The 23,525-nt window shown below is 42.0% G+C and overlaps 1 protein-coding gene across 2 annotated transcripts in view; it reads left to right on the forward strand.

Annotated features, from left to right (window-relative positions):
• Positions 1–892: 892 nt before the first annotated feature.
• Positions 893–23,525, forward strand: part of Vwa3b (von Willebrand factor A domain containing 3B) — a 188,234-nt gene continuing 165,601 nt past the window's right edge. Inside the window, exons 1-5 of one of the 2 annotated variants that reach the window (XM_076832898.1) lie at positions 893–949; positions 6,746–7,000; positions 19,593–19,687; positions 20,316–20,566; positions 22,571–22,733. In XM_076832898.1, the coding sequence (XP_076689013.1) occupies positions 6,817–7,000; positions 19,593–19,687; positions 20,316–20,566; positions 22,571–22,733 (693 nt within the window). In that variant the 5' untranslated portion in view covers positions 893–949; positions 6,746–6,816. Of the gene's footprint in view, positions 950–6,745; positions 7,001–19,592; positions 19,688–20,315; positions 20,567–22,570; positions 22,734–23,525 lie in introns of those variants that run through there. The other variant, XM_076832894.1, reaches the window with a different exon arrangement.

Raw genomic sequence — 23,525 nt, forward strand, 5'->3', positions numbered from 1 at the left:
TATATTTTGGTACCAGGGCTCAAACCCAGGAGTGCTTAACCACTGAGCCACGTCCCCAGCCCTTTTAAATATTTTATTTAGAAACAGGGCCTCACCAAGTTGTTTAGAGTCCTGCTAAATTGCTGAGGCTGCCTTTGAACTTGTGATCCTCTTGCCTCAGCCTCCTGAGCTGCTGGGGTTACAGGCATGCATCACGGTGACCGGCTGCCTACAGGAATATTATTATCTAATGATAAGAATCTTTTTTTGTAACTGCAACCCAAAGTAACATTGCAATGACATCCTAAAGTTGCAATTGTAACAGTGCAAATTTGCAAAGTTGCTGTTCCCTGTTCCTTCTGTCTCAGCTCCACCCATGTCTGGTGGCTGAACATCTGAAACTGACGCTACTATTTCAAGTTTCTTTCCCTCAACTGCACAAGGCAGAGAACACACTTCACAGTGAGGAGGGGAAAACCACGCAGGGGCGAGGACTAACAGCCTGGCTCCTTACCCGGGCTCTCTGCATATTTATTTGTTAACTTAATTCATTAATATTCTCCACCGCTAATTTTTCCCGTGACAGTAGGCACAGGGGACAAAGCCACCCTCTCGGTGCGCCGGGCGTGGCCCCTGCGTGAGGAGGGTTCCTTGGAGGTGGCGGACGACCGCGTTCCCACCTTTCCCGGGACCTGGGCCCTAGACCCGCCAACTCCTCTGCCTGGGGCGCGCCCTGTGGGCGGGGCCGGGCCGCGAGCCGCGCCGTGATTGGCTGTGTCCCAGCAACCGCGGCAACGCGCCTGGACAACAGAGACGTGGACCCGCTGAACCTTGGCGCAGCCGGCGGAACCATCGCTTCGCCCAGTAGCAAGATGCTTACCTCGCCCGCCCTCTCGGGTCAGATGGGCCCTGGAGGGTGGGTGGGGGGCTGCTGAGCCAGAGCCGCTTGCCCTCCATCCGACACTGCCCAGTAAGTGGGGGACACCATCCCTGCCACGCCAGGACCTGCGAGGCGCTGAGCTTTCCATCAGGTTGCGTGGGGGAAAACTTGGAAGGATGCCGGAGTTTCCTAGCTGAACTGCAATCCTCCCAAGTGCTCAGCGACCCCCCCGGGGCTCACTTAACTGTGGTTGTCGAGTCCCGTCAAGTCCAGGGACAGGTACCTGCCCATTCTGCCCATTTCCCTTGGCACCTTGCTCCCTGCAGAAGCTTAGCCACTCGGGCAGAGAACCAGCTCCCAGGTGTCTGTCTGTGCCACAGTTCAACGTAGGATGACGAAGTCCACCTGGGCTTTGGAGGTAATACCAGAACCCGGAAAACTAATTTCAAATAAATAATGATAAATATAAATAAAACCTCAAAGTGATCTGCTTTGCACTAAAGCTTTCCATGGATTTCAGTTCCGGGAAAGGCCTCTGGCTGCCTGCCATTCCACACGTGGTGTCACAATCACACCACTTTCTTTGACTCTTTTTATATGGGCATAAAACTTAATAGTTAGCTTTAGTTTCCATGTAGTTTCATCGCCTCAAGAGCTGTGCGTTTCTTTCTTCTCAGCAAGGATCCACCCCCAAAGCTCTCTAATTATTCTTGGGTTTTCTTTTCTTGCCCCTATTTTCTCAATCCTGGGACAGTCCACTTGAGTCTCCTGACTGCTACCAACATTGTTGGCTCTGATGATCACAGCCTGGCCTTGCCTTTTAAGGGCTGAAAAGTGGGGACTGTAAAGAATTGCAGCAAAGTACATCAAGGAGTCGGCTCAGTGTCCTTTCTTCTGGGAGCATGACAATTCAGAACTCTCAGAAATCACAAGACATAACCACCTTGCCTAGACCTTTTTTTTTTTTTTTTTTTCAGAAGTTACCAAGAATAGGAAGTTTGGGAGGCTGATCCTAAAGCTTACCAAATGCTGAAGCTGAATTGATGAACTCTAAGTCTTGCATGGCCTCTCAACCTCTTACCACATAGGATATGACCTTGTAGGGCATGGGACTCCCACCACCCCCAAAGCAGCTGTGGGGCATCAGTTGGGTGCCCAGGACAGGCAGAAGTCCAGAAGGGCTGGAAGGACATGGAGCCCCTACTTCCTTTGATTGTGACCCTTGGACTTAAGCCATAAACTTTCTATTTTCTCCAAAAGCTTTGCCTACCCAAGTCTTCAGCTCAGACTTTCACTTCCATCTTTTCCTCTTTCACTTCCTCCTCTTACTCAGGAAATCCCTTCCTCTTTCTTCAAATTCCATGATTCTTGGCATAACTTTTAAAACTTTGGCTGATGTTCAAAATGGAATGTGTTACATTGTTCTGACTTCTGGGTTCTTTGGTCTCCCAATTTGTAAGTAACCTCAGATGATAAAGCCTAAATAAATAAATAGTATACTTACGCCCAGAATATAATGTCTATAGTTAAAAAGATAGTTGTCTCCCATTCTTAGCCTCCTTAGAATTGTGAATCTTGGTTTTGAAAAAAAAAAAAATCAGGATTCTGTCAGTAAGTTCCAAGTGATGGATTTAATATATCTCAACACTTACACAACGTGCTTGCGGTATATAAGGTACTGTGCTGAGAGCCTTCCTAGAGTTTGCCAGTGCAGCCGCGGAATCTTCTTCTAGTCTAGAGAGGACACACCAGAAGTGTCCAAGGCCAGAGAGATGAAGTATCAAAGTGAAGGGGATCTGGAGAGGCAGCATTTGATGCCAGATCTGGAGCCTGAGATTCCCCACAGAATGCTGGAGATTAGCTTGGAGGTGGGAAAGCATGGGTGGGGGCTGTGTGTTGATGGGGTGGGATGGGGAGTCCTTTGCTAATCCTGGCTTCAGGCAGGCTTCCTTGCTCTTAGAATAGTTTTTTTAAAATCCCATTTGAGTAGAAGATCCCTCCTGTTGGGAGATGCCCTTTCTCTTTTCTTCCTTGTTTTCTCTGGCTTGTTCCACTTTCCACTTCCTTTCATGTCTGACAGTACAGGTATTGTGAGGCTATAAAACCCTGGAGCTGAGGTTTGAGTCAGAATGAATCATACATGTTCTCAGATGCTATAGAGCCAATCCCACCTTTTAAAAAATAAAATAAAAAGTCAGATAATCCCAAAAGGAACTGGGAATGTGTACCTGAGCTAAGCCGGGGAATTTGGCTACCTTTGGTTTGGAATCAAGAATGTGTCCTTTTAAATTGAATTAAAATTTCAAAGCAGAAATAAAGAAGTAAAACCTCTTCCCTTTTAAACCCAAGACATGTAGCTCCCTCTGGCAAGAATGTAGGAGTGGGTGTGTTTTAGGGAAGAGGAAGATTAACTGGAAATGACGGAAATAGTAAAGAAATCTTTCTTCTGAGCTTCCCTTCCTTGTTTCTATAGGAACAATTGACCCAATTTAAAAGAATTTTAGCTGTAGCCTTTGTGGACAGATTCCCCCAAAGAAAGTTGAAGCATATTGATCTGCCCTTGTTCTCACTATCTGTGATTTATTCTGAACTTCATAGTTCAAAATGACTGAAAATGTTGGATTAAACAGGTACTTGAAATAAAAGTGGATGTCATGAGCCATGCTTGGTGGCGCACGCCTGTCATCCCAGAGGCTGAGGCAGGAGGATCGCGAGTTCAAACCCAGCCTCAGCAAAAGTGAGGTGCTAAGCAACTCAGTGAGACCCTGTCTCTAACTAAAATACAAAATAGGCTGGGGATGTGGCTCAGGGGTTATGTCTCCCTGGGTTCAAAATAATAATAATAAAAAAAAAGTGGATGCCATGAAACAACATATAACACTAAAGGAAAATGGCTTTTAGATGGTTTCTTTGCACACAGCTCTTTCCATGTAGTAATTGCTTATCCATGCCTAAGTCCTACAACATCACATTTGATCCTTCAAGTAACCTGGGGTTAGGGCGTGCCAGTTTGGTGTTGCTATGGTAAAGAGGTAAAATCACTTCCTAAAGTGGTATAACCAGCTTACACTGAGTTTGGATTCTAAACTTTTCTGCTCCTTTGTCATATAATCTTGTAAAATATTAATAATATTAATAATCTTGTAACATATTAATCAAATTGAGCCTTGTAGGAAGAAAGTGGATTCTTTAACAGTACGAATGTATATACCTTTGGAAGTCAACATATAGGAATAACACAAAGTCATACACAACTTGACATGGAAAAGTTAAAAGTTCAAGAGTGATAAGCCAGGAGGCACGTTGAACCTGAGCTCTGAGAATAAAGGTTAATGCTATCTGTGTTGGATGAGGACCAGAAACCCTAAGAGAATGTGCTCCTACTGGAACACAGTTGTGGGCTTGTCCCATTGAATCAGGCTGGAGGAGGCTGGCTCTAAAGATAACAGAGTGGTAATGCAGCGGCTTGGACTCCTGTTTCTGCCACTTACTGGCCGTGGCAGAACTTGCAATCAAGTTCTTCATTCTCATAGTTTCTAGTTAGCATCACTAACTGTGTGGTTATGAGGAATCTGTGGGCAAGTGCTCATGAAGGATTCCGCTCAGTGCCTGGCCACTGTGGAAGCTGCTGCCCTTGTTTCTATTATAATAAAAGCCACAGAACACAGACACTGGGGATGAATGGCCGGGGTTAGAATCAGAGTAACACCTGCTACCTGCTGTGAGATTGGGCTGTCTCGGATTCCTCATCTGCAAAAAGGGAATAAGAATAGTGCCTGCCTCCTGAGGTTATTACAACTGCACACACCACCTTGTTAAATAAGTGTTTGCAAACCACAGAGGCACTACTAAGTTCTCTGCACACAGGCCTCCCTGGCTTGGGTCCACCTGATTTTTGTGTTTGACTGAATTCCCATGTCAATAAGACAGAGCAAAGAAAGGGTAGCAGATTAACAAAGAAAAGGAAACGAGTAGATAGCAATTCCCATCACCTGGTTGCTAACAGAAGGGGGAGGATCACACTTTCCAACCATCCCTTGGTGGCTCTCTTCCCGCCTTTTGGTCAGGTACACCTGAGAAGAAAGGAAACCTGAAATCTATAAAGGGGCAAAACACCCCCAGAATGGTTACCAGCTTCCTCTCTGGAGGATGGGTAGTCTCTCTCTCTCTCTCTCTCTCTCTCTCTCTCTGTTCTATCTTTCCAATAAAATTTGCTTTTTTGCTCTTGCCTCAGTTTTTCTCCAGTGTTTAATCTTCAACACTGGGGGAACGAGGATCTGATACTAATTTTCAAGACTGTTTTCATCATAATACCGAGGTTTAGGAAATACAGTTAAGAGTTTTAGAGGGCTGGGGTTGTGGCTCAGCGGTAGAGCACGCAACTAGCAGATGCGAGGCCCTGGGTTCGATCGTCAGCACCCCATAAAAGTAAATAAAATTAAGGTATTGTGTCCAACTACAACTAAAAAATAAATATTTAAAAAAAGAGTTTTGGAAAAGGGAATATTTTTTGTTGTTGAAAAGTTTTACCGTCCAGGCAACCTTCTTATGCACCTCGCTCTGGATATAGATGTAAGCAGAACTTTTCACACTTCCTCCAAGTCATCAGGCCCCACTCAATCGTGGTGGGTTAAGATTGCATTACAGTCAGGCGTGATGGCGCACACCTGTAATTCCAGAGGCTTGGGATGCTGAGGCAGGAGGATCACAAGTTCAAAGCTAGTCTCAACAATTTAGCGAGGCCCTGAGCAACTTAGGGAGACCCTGTCTCTAAATAAAATATAAAAAGGGCTGGGGATGTGGCTCAGTGGATAAACACCCCTGGGTTCATTCCCAGTAAAAAAAAAAAAAAAAGGATTGCATTACAGTGTGGCCATCCTCTTCCCCTGTGTACACTACTTTATTTAGGTGAGTTGAGATAAATTTAATAGGTTGCGTATTGCTTTGTGTCCAGTTGATCCCAGAATACCTGGTTCTATGAACCAGAATGTTTCAGTTCAATTTTAGAATGAAATCCCAGAAAATCAAACTCTGAGAAGATGTGTGCATGTATTCCACCAGGGCCCAACTGAGATCTGCTTCCTGCCTGCCACCAGTTCCCAGTTAGCCACTCCGTCTGCAGACCATGCATACTTCCTCTATATCCTTGTGGGTGCAAAATGTCAGGTGTGGTTATAATTGGAATACAGATGTGTGATACAGTTTCTGGGGAGAGATTTTCTGTTTATAAAAGCAATTCCTATTTTAGAAATGTTCAATATCAAACAATATGTGCTGGGTGCAATGGTGCCTGTCTGTTATCCCAGCAGCTCGGGAGGCTGAGGCAGGAGGAAGGATGGCAAGTTCAAAGCCAGCCTCAGCAACAGCAAGGTGCTAAGCAACTCAGTGTGACCCTGTCTCTAAATAACATATAAAATAGGGCTGAGGATGTGTCTCAGTGCTGTGGATTGAATCCAGGGCCTTGAGTGTTCCAGAGTTCAATCCCCAGTACCCCAAAACAAAACAAAGCAAAATAAAGCAAAACATACAAACAAAACAAAGCAATATGCATTTTTGCAAAGGTAAAAAGAAAAATTTAAACAATATAGAAAAGGCAAAAACCACTCATACTTCTGCTACATATAGATAACTATTGCAAACTTATTGGCATATATCCTTCTAAATGCGTGCTCTCTCTGTCTCTCTGTCTCTCTGTCTCTCTGTCTCTCTCTCTCTCTGTGTATGTGTGTTTATGTGTGTATTGAATTTTATGGGTACCTCTCTGCAATATATGTGGATATCTTTGCCAACAAATGTATATCTATATTGTAATCTTAACTGGTAAATAGAATTGCATGTCATGAGTGTACTGCAATTTTTATTAAATCAGTCCTCTGTTGATTTGAGATTATTTTCAGGTTTTCAGGAAGTCTGAATTTGACTCAGGAGGCCCCAGTGCCTTGCATCTTGACTCAGAGATGGAGGAATCAGATTCATCTAAACAGCAGCTGCACAGACAGGAGGGACTGAGCAACACCAAGACACAACTGGTCGAACAGAGTCTCATTTCATCTGAGAAATGGCTTCAACTGCATGGACTTAAGAGCAACAAATTGACCTTGAACCAGATTCTGTCACAGATTGGATTTCCACACTGTGAAGGTATAGTACTCATGGCCCGCCAGCATACGGCTGATGAGCCTTCCAGGAGGCTGGGTCCCTCCTGAAGGCTCCTGGAGAACCTTAGGTCTCTGAACTTGCTTTGATCTGACATCTCTGTAGGTAGGAAATCCTTGTTCTTGCACCTTAATGTATATTTTATAGAAATACAGCTGTCAATCCACATTCTCACTGAGTAATGCTAAATTTCATTCTTTCATTTTTATAGACGAAATGAAAAATAAAGACAAGTAATTTGTATTTATCCATACCCCAGCAGATGTCTTACTTATCCCTTGGGCCGTAAACCCCTTTGTGATTGATTGAAATAATCCCCTTATTCCTGAAGACAATAGCTGGGTGTGATTTCAGGGAGCATGGTTCAAGTTTTTCTTAATGCATTGGCTGGAATGCTGGTTCTTAGCTCCCAGGGGCACTTTTCTCTATAGGAAGCATGAAATGTATCAAGTTGTATTTTTTATTTTCCGGGGTGGGGAATGCTGGGGATTGAACGCAGGGCCTTGTGCATACAAGGCAAGCACTCTACCACCTGAGCTATATCCCCAGCCCTATTTCTTTTTTTTAATGATACACTGAATTGGGTTGGTACAGAAATACAGGATTTAAGAACTGGGATCACAGAGTGCTTTACCATGGGTGAGATAGCAAGTGTGGAGGAACTGCCCTGTCCAGCACATTCACCTGATGCGCATGCTCCTTGATCTAATTTCCATTACTAGGATTTTACTCAGTAATTCTGAATTAGTCAGTCAATCAATCAATCAAACAAGTATTTATTCAACAGCTAGTAATACCATTTCTTTCTTTCTTTCTTTTTTAACCAAGTGTGTCACCACTTCCTTTGGAACCTTTTCCATACAGGTACTGTGAAAGGTCTAGACGTGTGGCTGTTATAGAGCAATCTGGAGGCCCACCTGTATGGCAAGACCTGGCTCTTTGGGCCTCAGTTGTGTTTCTTAATTATCCTTTCCCATGGGTTAATATGGTCCTGTGCTGTTAAATACCTTTTGAGTGGCAGGACGCCAGAATCAGGGCTTGTGGGATTCTCATATAATGACACAAATAGAAAGGTTTATCTCATTTTCAAATAATTATAATTTGCAACTATAATTTAGTTATTAATATTAGCAAAATAGTGATTCCTTGTATTTTATTAGGGATTTTTCGTCTAGGTTCATCAGGGACATATTGCTTTGTGATTTTCTTTCCTTATAACATCCTTGTCAGGTTTCAGCAACAGGATTATGCCTCATAAAATGATTTGGAAGTATTCCTTTCTCCTCTATGTTCTATGGGTGTTGGAACATGATTGATAATATCTTTTTCTTTAGAAGTGTGATGGAACTCACTAATGGAAACTTATCTGGGCCTGGAGCTTGGTTTGTGGGAAGAGTTTGATTTTTTAAGAAATCAGCGTGGGGCTATTTGGGCTTCCTGTTTTACCATGCCAATCTTGGAAAGTCGTGTTTTTCATGAACTTTGTCTATTTCATCAACATTTTCTAATGTATCAAGAAAGTGCTTTTCATACTATTTCTTTAACAGCCTTGTAATGCCTGTAACTGTAGTGTGGTTTCCTGATATTGATAATGTGTCCTTTCTCTCCTTTTTTTTCATTAGTAAATCTTAGTAGCAGTATATCTTCTCAAAGAAGTCAATTTTGAGTTAGTTAAGTTTTTTTCTATTTCTATTTCTATTATTTATTTCCTTCTACCTACTTTAGATGTGTGTTCTTTTTTCTAGGTTTCTAAGGTATAATAAACTTATATAATTGATATACCTTTCTCTTTTTGTATAATCATTTAAAATTACAAACATGCTTCTAAGCATTATTCTAACTGAATGCCATGAAAAATGGTTGGAAGTGTTGAAAACTATTATTGAGTTAAAAATACCTCTTTCTCGTGTGTGTGTGTGTTTGTGTATGTGTGTGTGTGTGGGTGTGTGTTTGGTGATGTTAGGAATTGAACCCCATGGTGGTCTACTACTAAGCTACATTCTCAGCCCTTTTTAGATTTTATTTTGAGGCAGGGTCTCACTAAGTTGCCCAGGCTGGCCTGGAACTTAATGATCCTCCTGCCTCAGCTTCCTGAGTAGCTGGAATTACAGGCATGCACCATTGTGTCTGGCTCTTGGGATATTTTTCTTTGATAAATGTTCCAAAAATCTATTGTTTATTTTCCCAATATTTTAGGGCTTTTAAAGAGATCTAGTTTTTCTTGAATTTCTAGTTTAATCCTATTGAGGTCAGAGAACATAACATGAAAAATTTTAGATTTTGGACATTGACGGAGATTTGCTTTACGGCTCAACATCTATCTCAGCAAGCATCTGAAACAATTGAAAAGAGTGTGTATTCCACACTCATTAGGCAGTATTTATGCATGTCGATTAAGTCAAGATGGTTGATGTATTGTAGAGACACTTTATATGTTTAGTAGTTGTTTTGTCTAGTGTATTTGTCCCTTAATTCTGTTTGTTCATGTATTTTGAAGCTCTAAATACATACACATTTATTTATTCCACTCCTTGGCATATTCCCAAAGGACTTAAAATCAGCATAAGTTGCACAGGGCACTATCTATATCTATATCTATATCTATATCTATATCTATATCTATATATATTTTAGTACCAGGGATTGAACTCACTCAACCACTGAGCCACATCTCCAACCCTATTTTGTATTTTATTTAGAGACAGGGTCTGTCTGGGTTGCTTAGTGCCTCACTTTTGCTGAGGCTGGTTTTGAGCTCGCCATCCTCCTGCCTCAGCCTCCTGAGCCACTGGGATTACAGGCCTGCACCACTGTACCCGGCTATGATATTTAGATTTTTGGTTTCCACACATTGATTGCTAGTGTAGAGAAATGTGATTGATTTCTGCAGGTTGATCTTCCCTCCTGTGATCTTGCTGAACTTGTTAGTTTTAAAACTTTTTCTTTGTTTGTTTTATAAATTCCAAGGAATTTCTAAGTAGACCATCATATTATCCACAGTTTTATTTCTTTCTTTCTGATCTATATGCCTATATTTCTTTTCTTGCACTGTACTGGCTGGAACCTCAGGCTCTATGTTAAATAGCAATGGTAAGAGTGGAAATCCTTGTATTTAGGGGAAAGTTTTCAGTCTTTTGCCACCAAGATGATGTTAATTTAAGGTTTTTAAATAGTTTTTAAAATCAAGTTGAGGAACATCTCATATTCCTATCAATCTGAGAGTTTCAAAATCATTCTTGGGTGTTGAACTTTTGTTAATTTTTTTTCTCCATCAATTGACAGGAACTTGTAATTTTCCAGTCAGCCAGTCAATTTGATGGATTTATGTGGATTGATTTTTGAACAGGGAACGAAGCTTTGGTCCCTGAAATAAACTGGGTCGTGGCGTATTCTATATTTCCCTGTATCCATGGCTGTAGTTACCTGCAGTCAACCAAGGTTAGAAATATTAGGTGGAAAATTCCAGGAATAAACTATTCATAGGTTTTAAATAACTTTTATTATGGACCATTGTTACATTTGTTCTATTTTATTATTAGCTACTGTTGTTAATCTTTTACTATGTTTAATTTCTAAATTAAGCTTTATCTTAGATATATATGTAAAGGGAAAAAAAGCAAGGTATAAGATTCGGTGTTACCTGTGGCTTCAGGCATCCACTGGGGATCCTGAAATGTATTTCCCGTGACTGTGGGTAGATTACTGTCATTCTATATATGTTATATATTGTTGAACACTATTTGACAATATCACGTAAAGGATTTTTGCTTTGTATTCATGAGGAATAATAGTCTATAGTTTTCTCCTTTTTCATACTGGCTATGCCTGTTTTGGGCATCAAAGTAGCACTGATTTTGTAAACTGGGTTGAGAAATGTTCCTTCATCTTCTATTTTCTGGAAGATACTGTGTGGGATTAATATTAACTCTCTTTTTTAATGTTTGGTTTAATTTTTCAATGAACTTATCCAGGTCTGGAGATTTCTTCTTCAAATAGTTTCAAATGACAAATTCAATTTCCTTAATAGACAGGGAACTACTCAAATTATCTTTTTCATATTGGGGGAGCTGTGGTATTGTGTGTGTGTGTGTGTGTGTGTGTGTGTGTGTGTGTGTGTGTGATTGTTTTCTGGTAACAGGGATTGAACCCAAGGGTGCTTAGCCACTGAGCCACATCCTCAGCCCTTTTTAATGTTTTATTTAGGGCTGGGCATGTGGCTCAAGTGGTAGCACGCTCACCTAGCATGCGTGCAGCCTAGGTTCGATCCTCAGCACCACATACAAACAAAGATGTTGTGTCTGCCGAAAACTAAAAAATAAATATTAAAATTCTCTCTCACTCAAAAAATATATATATATTTTTTTATTTAGAGACAGGGTCTCACTGAGTTGCTTAGGGCCTCACTAAGTTGCTGAGGCTGGCTTTGAACTTATGATCCTCCTGCCTCAGCCTCCCTGGCCACTGGGATTTCAGGCATGCATCACAACATCAGGCCTAGTTTGTGTGTTTTGAGGATCTGATTCATTTCATCCAAGTTGTCCAATTTATCTGGGTAAAGCCATCTGTAGTGTCCCCTTGTTTGTCTTCCTATGTCTGTAGGGTTTTTAGTGATAGTCTCACTTTTATTTCTGATATTAGTAATCTATACCTTCTCTTCATTTTTGTCAGTCTTGAGGTTTGTCAGTTTTATTGGTCTTTTTAAAATTGCGATTTTTTTTTGTTTGATTCTCTCTGTTGTTTTTGTTTTCAGATTTGTTCACTTTGGCTTTGATTGTTACTATTTGTTTTCTTCTGTTCATATTCTGTTTATTTTGCTCTTCTTTCCTAGTTTCTTCAGGTAGAGCTTTGATTACTGATTTGAGATTTTATCTTTTCTAATACGAGCACTTTGTGCTATTAATTCCCCTGGAGACACTGCTTTGGCCACGCCCCACAATTTTTTTTGTGTGTTATGTTATCATCCCCATTTAGTTTAAATAATAATAATAATAATTATTATTATTATTTCTATTGAGACATCCTCTTTACCCATGGATTTTTAAAAATCATGTTGTCTATTTTCTAAGTGTTTGAATATTTTCCTGCTTTCTTTCTGTTACCGACTTGTGGTTTGTTTCCATTTTGGACAGAGGACATATTCTATTGGTTTTCATTCTTTCAATTTTTTTTTGAGGTTTGTTTTGTAATTGAGGATGTGCCTTGTCTTGGTATATGTCCCGTGGATACTTGAAAAGAACAGGTACCTTGCTGCTGTTGTGTGGCGCTTTCTGTAGCTGTCATTTAGATTCTGTTCATTGGTGGTGGTGTTGAGCATCTTGCTAATTTTATATCTAGTTGTTCTATCAATTATTGAGAGAGCAGTGTTGAAGTCTCCAATTATAATTGTGAATTTGTCTGTTTTCTTTCAATTCTGTTGGTCTTTGCTTCACATATTTTGTAGTTGTTTTGTGCACACATGTTTACTGTTGCTGTCTTTTGGTGGATTTATAATATAAAGTCCTTCTTTCTTTCTAGGAATATCCTTTGCTCTGAAGTTTAGTTTTTGGAGATAGCCAATCCTGAGTTCTTTTTATTAGCATTTGCATGTCCTGTCTTTCCCCATCCTTTCATTGTAACTTTTGCATGTAACTATATTTGAAGGACAATTTTTATAGACACCATGTTATTGAGGCTTTTTTAAAAAAAAGTCCTCTTTACCAATCTGTCTTTTAATGGGCATATTTAGATCATTTACGTTTAGTGTAACTATTGATAAATTTGGACTTTGGGGCCATTTTATTTTTTTGTTTTCTAATTTAAAAAAATTTTTTCACTTGCCTGTTTTTGTTTTCCTTGGCAACATACATGCTTTGTAGCCTTTGTTATTTAAGCATTTTTTTTTTAGAATTATGTACTTATTTATAGTGTTTTTAGGGTATCTTTTCATAAGACCTTTTTGGTGGTTGTGCTAGTTATTATATTATGGATACACAAATTCTCAAAAATCTACTGATATCTTCATTTTCCCAGTTTGAGTGACAGGCAGACACCTTGTTTTCCTTTATCCCTCCCATTTGAAATAAAATGTGTTATTCTCTCTTCATACACTAAGACCCACATTAGATTGTGATATGATTTTTTAAAATTATTTTTGTGCTATAATTTTTATTGAAACTTCAGCTTATAAAACTCAAGGAGAGTTTTTATTTACTCCTGTGTTCCCCCTTTCTGATATTCCAAGTCTTTAGTTATATTCTTTTGTTTATGAAACTTCTTCCCCCCCTTTAACAGTAGCTCTGCTAAAAACAAATTCTTTTAACTTCTTTGTTTGAGACTGTCTTTATTTTACTGTTATTCCTGAAGAATATTTTCACCACATTTTAGATTTGGGGCTGACAGGTCTTTTCTTTTAGCAATATTAAGACATATTGTTCCACTTTCTTCTGACCTCCAACGTTTCTGATGAGAAAACTGCTGTCATTAGAATTGATTTTCCCCGTATTGATAATATGTCATTTCTCTTTGTCTGCTGTTGAAAATGTTTCCTCTGTCATCGGTGTTTGGAGATTTGGCCTCGGTGTAGACTTCTTTGGGTTTATTCTCACTAAATTTTGCTCAGCTTCTCGAATCTGCTATCTTCTTAGTATTTTGTCAAATTTGGAGAATTTTCATTTTTTTTTAAATACTTTTTAAAATATTTTTTCCTCTTCTTCTTCTGACACTACAGTGACTTGAATATTCTCTCCATTTCTCTTTCCCTAATCCTACATGTCTGTGAGGCTGTGGGCCTCCTTTTCCCTCTATTTTGCCTTGGTGTTTTAGACTGGATACTTTGTATCATTCTGTCTTCAAGTCTATTCATTCTTCTTTTTTTGTCTCTTTGACACTTGAGTCCATTCACTGGATTTCAAATTTTGGTTATTCAAAAATTTTAACATTTCCATATGGTTCTTCTGTGTGTCTTCTATTTCTTTACTGAGACTTACTACATTCTTATTCATTTCAAGCACATTTACAACTGCTTGTTAAAGTGTTTTCATAAATGGTGATTGCTTTAAAATCTTTGCCAGAAGATTCTAACGTTTGTCATCTTGGTCTCGATAGTGTCGATTTTCTTTCTTCATTAAGTTTGAGATCTTCCTGACTTTAGAGAGGAAGAGCGACTTACTTATCTATTTCTATTGAACCAAGACATGTCAGCATTTTATAATTGGTCGCTGGACCTCACTGAACTCTGGTCTAGCTGACCTTCTCTGATACGGCTCTGGTGGACAAAGGAAAGTACAAATTGTTGTTGCCAGATGGAGGCGGAAGTCCAGGTTCACCCCTCGACCTCTGTGGACCTCCCCAGGACCGGGGCTCCTGGGTAAGGATGGCGCTCCCCTCTAGGCCTCCTTTGATGATCACCCTGCCCAGATGGGAGGGGTACGTTTTTACTGCTCTCTAGCCTCCTTGGACACTGTGGATGAGTTATCACAAGGCCTGCTCTGACGCCATCCTAGAGAAGACAGGGAGGGCTGCTTCATGAATGCCCGGGGCAGTGGGAGTCCCAGGCTGCCTCCCAGGTCCTCCCAGACTGCCTCCCAGGTCCTCCCAGACATCCTGCTGTGGTGACTTGTTTCTGACCTGCAGACTCAGAGTCCTGGCTCTCTGCTCTGCCGCCTTTGATAGAGCCGCAGCAAGGTTCAGGTGTACTCTGCTGTAGCCTGCCAAGGCCAGCTGTCTGTGCTCTCCACCCAGCCTTTGCTGGTAGAGATGGGAGGCCGCGGACGCATCTTTTCTCTGGCATTTGGCTGGAGTAGAGCACCTTTCTTTGTGTGCCAAGCTCCCTAGACCATTTACCTCCTTTGCACCTTTTAGAGTATCCCTATACTGTTTTAATATTATAATGTCCATAATTGTTTGGTCGTACTTAGTTAAGGGAGGAATAGGGAAAAGTGCATTTTCTCCATCTTCCCAGATACCGAAGCCCTTGCCTTCACTCCTGAAGGGTACTGTTGCTGGATATAGAATTATTAGTTAACATTCGTTTTCTTTCTGATCTTTTAAAAAATTGGCTCACTTTAGGTATACTGACAGCAGAATCCATTTTGATATGATTATACAAGCACGTAATATATCTGATGCTAATAAGGACCCCTTATTATTTTGTAGATGTACACCATGGTGAGATTCGCTGTGGTGTATTCATGTACGTACACACGAAGGTCATGTCCGATTCCTTCTACTGTCTTTCCTATTCCTGTTCCCCCTCCCTGTCATTCATTTCCCTTTGTCTAATCCACTGAGATTTTATTCCTCCTCTCCCCCACTTATCATGGGTCAGCATTCCCATATCAGAGAGAACATCTGACCTTTGGATTTTGGGGGATTGGTTTATTTCACTTAACACGTCTTTCTGACCTTTAAATATCTAAATCCACCATTTCATCTGAGCAACCATGCATATTCATAGTGCTTTTTCCCTGCCATTTCTTTTTTCCTTTGGCTGCTTTTAAGATTTTTCTCTTTATAATTATGGTACTATTCTTTAGATCATGTTATGCTTTGGTTTGATTTTCTTTGTATTTATATTGCTTGGGATTTGTTGAGCAACTTGGCTCTGTGGGTTATTTTTTTTTTTAAAGAAAATCTTGGAAATTCTCAGTTATTATTTCTTCAAATCTACATTTACACCCCATGTGTTCTCTCCTTTTCTTCTGAGACTCCAGTTATAGCTATGTTGAACATCATGAGATCGTCCCACAGATCACTGAAACTTTTGTTGATTTACGTAAACTTTTGTTGTTGTTGCTCTTTAGACTGGGGATTCCTCTTCACAGATTTTCAAGCCAACTAGCACTTTATTCTAACACTTCTAATTTGCTGTTAGGCCGATTCAGCTGTTGTACTTGTCTCAGTTCATTTTGTATTGTTATAGCAAAATACTGGAGGCAGGATACTTCATAAAGAAAAGATGCTTATCTTATCACAATTCATTTTTTTTTTTTTTTTTTTGGTGGGGAACAAACGCAGGGCCACACACATGCAAGGCAAGCAAGCCCTCTACCACTGAGCTATATCCCCAGCTGCTCTCTCATCACAATTCTGCTAAATATACCGCCACCTCAGTACCTGGCCTCAGCCACATCCAAGCAGCACTTTTGTTTCAAATTTTCTTTTTGGGTCTTTCAGTTTCTCTGCTGAGATCCTCATTTGTTCACTCGTTAGGACCTTACTTTTCTTTCTCTTTGACACACTTATAATGTTTATAATAGAAATAATTATAGTTTGCTTATATTTATGAATGAAAACACTTATGAACTTGTTGAGGCCCTTTTCTGCTAGTCCCAACATCTGGCTTATCACGGTAGGTTTATTGATGACTGTGTTTTCTCTTGACTGTTTTTGGTCATGGTTTCCTGACTTTTCTATCTGGTGATTCTTTGGTTTCTACTGGGCAGTGTGGGTGATTTGTAGAGACTTTGAGTTGCATTTTCTTTGTCCTGGGAGATGTTTCCTCATTGTTCTTTTAAAACTGATTTTTTAAATAATGTCTGTATTAAGACATAATTCACATTGATCACACAGTTAAAGTGTATGATTCAGTGATCTTGTGCATAGCCACAGATTCCTATAACCATCCCACAGTCAGCTTTAGAGCAGCTTCATCTCCTTGAAAAGCAGCCACCCTGTGCCCCTCAGCTCTCTGCTGCCTCTCCCTGACCCCCACCCACCAGCTGCAAGTAATATGATTTTGTCTGTTATAGATTTGCTTGCTATGGACATTTCATGTAAGTGGAATTTACAATAAGTGGTCTTTGGTAACTGGTTTTGTTCATGTCTTAAAGATTCTCTATATTGTAGCATGTACCAGTTTGCTATTCTTTTTTATGGCCACATCATATTCCTGGTGTGGATACACCACAGTGTGTTTATCCACTTACCAGTTGATAGGTGGAGAGCTGGGTTTTATCCTAGCAGGCAGTTAACTTGGCTGAACCCAAACTCCAAACTCTCTCCTGCTAAATAAATAGTAAATTGAACCCAGGGGAACTTAACCACTGAGCCATTAATTAATTAATTAATTAATTAATTAATTAATTTTTTAAAAAAATTTTGAGATAGGGCCTCACTAAGTTACTGCTGCTGGCCTTGAACTTGGGATCCTCCTGCCTCAGCCTCCTGTGCTGCTGGGATTACAGTTGTGCACATTACACGGGGCTTGTGCCTTCCTTTTGGGGATGAGTGCTACTCCAGTTTTTGTCTGTTCTTGGTTGCCCTCCAGGGCCTTCGGATAGTTGTCTCTACATTTCTTCCACAGTTTATCACTGTGTGAGGTTTAGCTAATCAAATCTACTCCCCGACCACTGGATGCAGAACCCCACCATTCTTCACGTTCCAATTGGCAATACGGCTTGTGGAGCCTTCCAGTGACCCACCCCCTCAAGCCTCAAATACAGCCCCTCTCCTAAGCCCAGATAAATGTCTCAGGTAAAGAGTTGAATGCTGCTGGTGACCTGAAGTCCCTCCATCAATGCCAGCCAGGAAGGTGAACCCTCGGAAATAGAGATTTCAGAGTTGGAGAGGTCTCTTGAGCAGGGGTATAGCTGACGGAATTCAAGTAGCCACTGTCTTTACTCTGAGAGCTGGACCTCAAGGCGTGTGAATTTTATCACCCCTTGTGATGAGGGGCCACGCCTGGCCAGGGCGGCTATAAAATTCAACCTGGACCTTTCTACTTTTCCAAGGTAGCTATTACCCTTCCTCCCCAGAAAGATGGAGGTGAGGAAGACCAAGCACAGGAGCACCACCGGCTGTCTGTCTGTCACCTTTGGGGACTTAACACCACAATAACATCATCATCATAAAAGAGCACTTCTGTGAAGCTTGAACTCATCTTCTGTCCTGCGGGGTCCTTATTGTCCATAAAGCCTCGGTGGCCTTCTGGCAGTTCCAGGGAGGAGTAGGAAGATGTTTTAGGGAATGTCGTCTTGTCAGCCCTGAGCCCAGTACGTAGCAGCTGCCTGGTAGATGTTGGTGCTGCTGATGGCCCTGATCTGACAAGGAGAGCCCCGTGGTTCTGACAAGGTGTTGGGCTCCTCTGAGTCCATTACTTGCATCCTACATTTCGTGCATTTAGTTGTGAGCGTCCGCTAGAGAGAACGGTGGCTAGATGATATCTAAGTGGAATTCTTCTAGTTCCAAAGTCTTCCAGAGAAGTTTTCAAGAATTAAACACTTTACCATGTTGTCCATTTGCCTTAGTTAATCTGGACCAGAGAACCAGGGGGCCAGGAGGGGAGCTCTGTTCTGCCTCCCAGTTGTTCATTCATTAAAAGATTCTATTTAAAGTTATGTTTTCCACAGCATCTGGGGATGCTTCCCGATTTAGGACAGAACACAAAGCATCACCAATTGTTGGTGTTGCTGGGGGTATAACTTGAACGGTGTCAGGGAAAAAATTATTGTGAAATACAAATAAGAAGCTTTGACAGTGCACCATTTTTCTTTCATGGTAGGGTGTATTTTGACATATTATATATACATGGAGTATGACTTGTTCTGATTAGAATCCCATTCTTGTGGTTGAACATGATGTGGAGTTTCGCTAGCCATGTATTCATATATGAACCAGGAAAGTGATGTGTGATTCATTCTCCTGTCTTTCCTGTTCCCATGCCCCCATTTTCCTTTGTCTAAGCCAGTGAACTTCCATTCTTCCCTCTTCCTACCCTCCCTTATTGTGAGTCAGCATGTGCATCTCAGAGGAAACATTTGGCCTTTGGTTTTTTGGGACTGGCTTATTTCACTTAGCATGATAATCTTCAGTTCCATCCACTTACTGGCAAATGCCATAATTTCATCCTTATTTATGGTTGAGTAATATTCCATTCTGTATATATACCACATTTTTAAAAATCCAATCATTTGTTGAAAGGCACCTAGGGTGGTTTTAATAGCTTAGCTATTGTAAATTGAACTGCCATAAACATTGATGTGGCTATGTCGCCATGGTATGCTGATTTTAAATCCTTTGGATATATACTGAGGAGTGGGATAGCTGGGTCAAATGGTGGTTCCATTCCAAGTTTTCTGAGGACTCTCCATACTGCTTTCCATAGTGGTTGCACCAATTTGCAGTCCCACCAGCAAAGTATGAGTGTGCCTTTTCCCCATTCCTCACCAACATTTATTGTTACTTGTGTTCTTAATAATTGCCATTCTGACTGGAGTGAGATGAAATCGCATTATGGTTTTAATTTGCATTTCTTTAATTGCTAAAGATGTTGAACACTTTTTCACATATTTGTTGACTATTCATATTTTTTCCTCTGTGAAGCACCTGTTCAGTTCCTTTGCCCACTTATTGGTTAGGTTGTTATTATTATTATTATTATTATTATTGGTGTTAAGCTTTTTGAGGTCTTTGTATATCCTGGAGATGAATGCTCTCTCTGAAGTGCAGGTGGTGAAGATTTACTCCCATTCTGCTGACTTTCTCTTCATGTTCTTGACTTACTGTGAAGACGCTTTTTAGTTTGATACCATCCCATTTATTGATCATTGATTTTACCTCTTGAGCACCCTTTTGATGGTCTTTCTTTATAAAAATGCAGACTATGTGACTTCTCTGAGGAGACCCGTGGCTTCTCGGTATGCCGTTGGCCTGTTTCCGCAGTTCTACGGAGCAGAGGATGGCAGAGTGTACAACGTAAGTCAGAGTTGCCTCCGTGGCCGGGTCTGGTGACATGCTGAGGTCACCTCAGGTCACAGAGGAGGTGGCCATTCAGGTGGAGGGTTCCTTTGGCCAGTGCCATTGATGAGCTCACAGCCAAGGAGCTGTGTGCAAGGAAGCCCTGGACCAGCACGAGATGAGCGCAAAGCCCTTTTGGCCAGAGATTCCTTGTGATACCTAATGCCGTGTCAAAGCCATGTTGGTGGCTCTTTCACGGCGTCATTTAGGGATTAATGACAAGGAGCAAAGCCTGTATGTGTTCATCCCAGATGCAGTTTGTTTCTGAGTATTTTCCATCCCAGGCTGGTTGAATCTGAGGATGCTGGAGGGCTGACTGTCCTAAAAAATGTAAACCGAGTCTGGCCCGAGGCAAGATTCCAAGTTGAATCTTCCAAGTCCCGAAATTTGCCCTGGACAAGCACCTGTGGGCGCCATCCATCCAAGGGTATCTCCGTTGAGAGGCTGGAGGTTTTTCCTGCAGGATTTGGAGGATCATTTGCAAAGTTGTTTTGAACCCTCAGCTCTTGATCGCGACGCTGCGGTCCAGGTGACTTGTTTTGGCGCCGTCTTCTCATTTCTGCCTTTTCCTTTTATTTTCATCCAGCTGACGGCTAAATTGGAACTGATCAATGGGTTAGCAGAGTCCTTAGAACGAGCCCTGGAGAGCTGCCGGCGGCGCATGGAGTGGCTGACCAGCGGAAGCCGGCAGATTTTCGGGGTCATCCTGGAACAGTGCCTCACCTTCGTGCTGGATTTCGGCGACCTTCTGGAGGGCGAGCTTCCTCTGTGCCGAGAGGCTCTGACCATGGTCCTGCAGGAGCAGGTGGCTCAGGTCGCCAGGTTCAATCTCATATGGTGAGTCCCCAGGGGAAGGGCCGAAGGCGGGGAAGGGCCACAGGAATTGGCAGGTATTTGTCCTTCAGAGGCACAGCTTGCTGGGGGGTTGTGGGGGGACCATCTTGAAAACTCCTAGAACATACAATTTTAGCAGAAAACTCACAATGAATAAACATTAGGAAACTTTAATCTGCTTTGCACCAAGCATCTTGATGTTCTTGTTAAAAGAGATTTAGGGGCTGGGCTCGTGGCTCAGTGGCAGAGCGCTTGCCTAGCCCGTGGGAGGCCCTGGGTTCCATCCTCAACCCCACAGAAAAGTAAATAAAAATAAAGGTCCCGTGTCCATTTACAAATATTATATGTATAAAAGAGAGAGATTTAGGACCCGGAGTGCAATTCAGTAGCAGAGCCCTTGCCTAGTGTGTGCAAGACCCTGAGTTCAGTCCCCCGCCCTGCAGAAATAAGAGATTTAGAAACATACTTTTCAACTTAGGGAAGTTCAAAAATACGAGAATATGAACCCTCTGCACATATTCAACAAACATTTAAGGCCATAAATCCCCTCGCTCAGTTTAGATTTTAGCTAGGATAATGAATTCAAAGGCCACAAACTTCACTTGTTTTTCCAGACCGAATTCGCGACTCAAGTTGACCTCTCCTGTAAGTTGACTTCTTTCATCCAAACGACAGGTGGCTGGCTTTACAGAATTTCCCGGATCTCAGAGTTTTCACAGCCAATTATTTACGGATTCCTGGATCGGGGAGAACTTGGGCCTGGGTGCTCACCCTCCATCTGAAGCAATGGTTGCACCTCCCTGAGAAGAAACACCTGGTTGCCGAGGGGGAGGGGAGTCTGCTTAGCTCAGTTTGTCTTTTTTAAATAAAATGCTTTGGACTAAATAGAGAACCTCTTTGGGGCTGATCCTGGTGGTGTGCACCCCCCCACACCGGGGTCCTGTTTCTGCACGGTGTGTTATTAAAAGAAGCAGATACTGAAGTTTGCAAAAGTTTTGCTTCCTTGGTACGTTTACTGAAGTGTACATGCCACTCAGTGCTCAGATTTTTCTACCTGGAGAAGCCACACAGAAGGGACACTAGTGTGAACTAGCACTGCCTCTGGAGGTGGGCCATGAGCGACTGTCGGGGCAATTTATTTGCAATTATAAGCACACATCCATTCAAACGGCTCCTCATTTGAGTTTTCCACCTGTTGTTTCCAAACTCAAACTAAATGGTTTTACCAAATTTTCTCAGAATTTAAAAACCATTGCTCTGTTGAATTCAAAACAATTCAACTTTTGATCTGAAAAAGGTAACCGATGGGAATCTTTTTCAGAACAAGGAAATGTCAAGAAAGAATTGGGCATAGTAGCACACGCTTGTAATGTCAGCAGCTTGAGAGGTGGAAGCAGAAGGATTGAGAGTTCAAAGCCAGCCTTAGCAACTTAGTGAGGCCCTAAGCAACTTAGAAAGACCCTGTCTCAAAATAACAAAATTAAAAGTGCTGGGAATGGGTCTTAGTGGTGAAGCGCCTCTGGGTTCAAAATCTCATACCAAAAAAAAAAAAAAAAAAGAATAATTAGAAATAAAATTTATGCAAAATTGTTATACTGTGAGTTTTTTGTATATTTGTTGTTAATGAAAGACGGTTTCATACAAACCTGCCCATTTAAGAAAATAGCTTATCTGGATATTTTTAAAGGACTTTACTGTTTACATTTCTTAGTTTTTCTTGTTCTCAAGTAAACATTGTTTTTCAAGTCAGGGTGGCTTGAGGAAGATAATGTCACCTTGAAATTACGGGGTGCATTCAGAAGGTACACTTCCCTCAGCAAGACAGGCCCATCTTCACCAAGTTTTAAATTTTCCTGGTGACTCTGAGGGGCCTGGGAGCTGTGTCCTTCCTCACTGCTGATGATACGACATCAGGAGGCCCATTGTTTGTGGCCAGGGGACTGAGGTTGGACATTCCTCGGGTGGCACTGATCACTGCCCTGTGACCACCCATGTGATTCCTTTCAGGGTTACTCAAGAGCCTGTGAAATGGCAAGAACACGCTATTCCGGTGACCCGACAGTGCATAGCCGCTGCCACAGGCTGGGTCGAGGAGCTGAGTTTTGAGCTGACCACGACGAGTGCCATCTGCCGCCTAGAAGCTCTGCTGGAAGCTGGGAAAGACGAAACCGTAAGTGTGTGTCCATGGCCTGCCCAGGTCCCCAGGGTGTCTTCACACTGTCCTTCAGCTGACCTTGATTTCCCCACACCCGCAGCATTCCCCAGAGTCCCGGTCATTGGCACTGGAGAGGCCCCTGGGTATTGACCTGATTGAACTCTGAATTTTGAGCCAATTGAGAAATAGTCTGCAGGGCACAGAGAGGGATGCAGGGAGCGGCCTTGGTGACAGCAGGGCTGGACTGGGCCGACCACATAGAGGCTCCCTCAGGCTTGTGCCCTGAGCCTGGCTGGGCTTCTGTGAGGTGGCCAGGGCTGCGGGGTGCTAGTGCCAGGAGAGACCAGCACCACTTACATCAGCTGAGCATCCGCAAAGGACCCGGAGGGAGGCCATCGCTGCGCAGCTCCAACACAGTCATTCTGCTCTTGCCCTCCGGCCAGTTAGAGACCGCCTTCCTTCCCTTAGGGGAGGAGAGGCCGGAGGACTCTGAGGATGGGGAACTGAGGGGTCCCTGGCATCAGCATCTGCGTTCTGAGGCTTCCCAGGTCCTCTTCTTCACAGATGGAACTGTTTTGTGCTTTCCAAGGTGAAGTATTTCCAAGCCCAGGAGCCTCCATTTTTGATCATTAATGTACTGACATAGGCATTTTGAAAGGAACCTTCTGGAAATAAAGCTTTACCCAGAAGGAGCGATTTTATATGGCAGTGTCTTATGTCTCTTCCAGTCCCAGGGTGTGTGTTTCTGGGAGGGATCACTGGGAGGACTGTGAGGGCAGTGCCAAGCTGGTAAGGGACTTTCTGGAG

This window comes from Callospermophilus lateralis, chromosome 14 (assembly GCF_048772815.1).
Source record: "Callospermophilus lateralis isolate mCalLat2 chromosome 14, mCalLat2.hap1, whole genome shotgun sequence".
Classification (NCBI taxonomy): Eukaryota; Metazoa; Chordata; class Mammalia; order Rodentia; family Sciuridae; genus Callospermophilus; species Callospermophilus lateralis.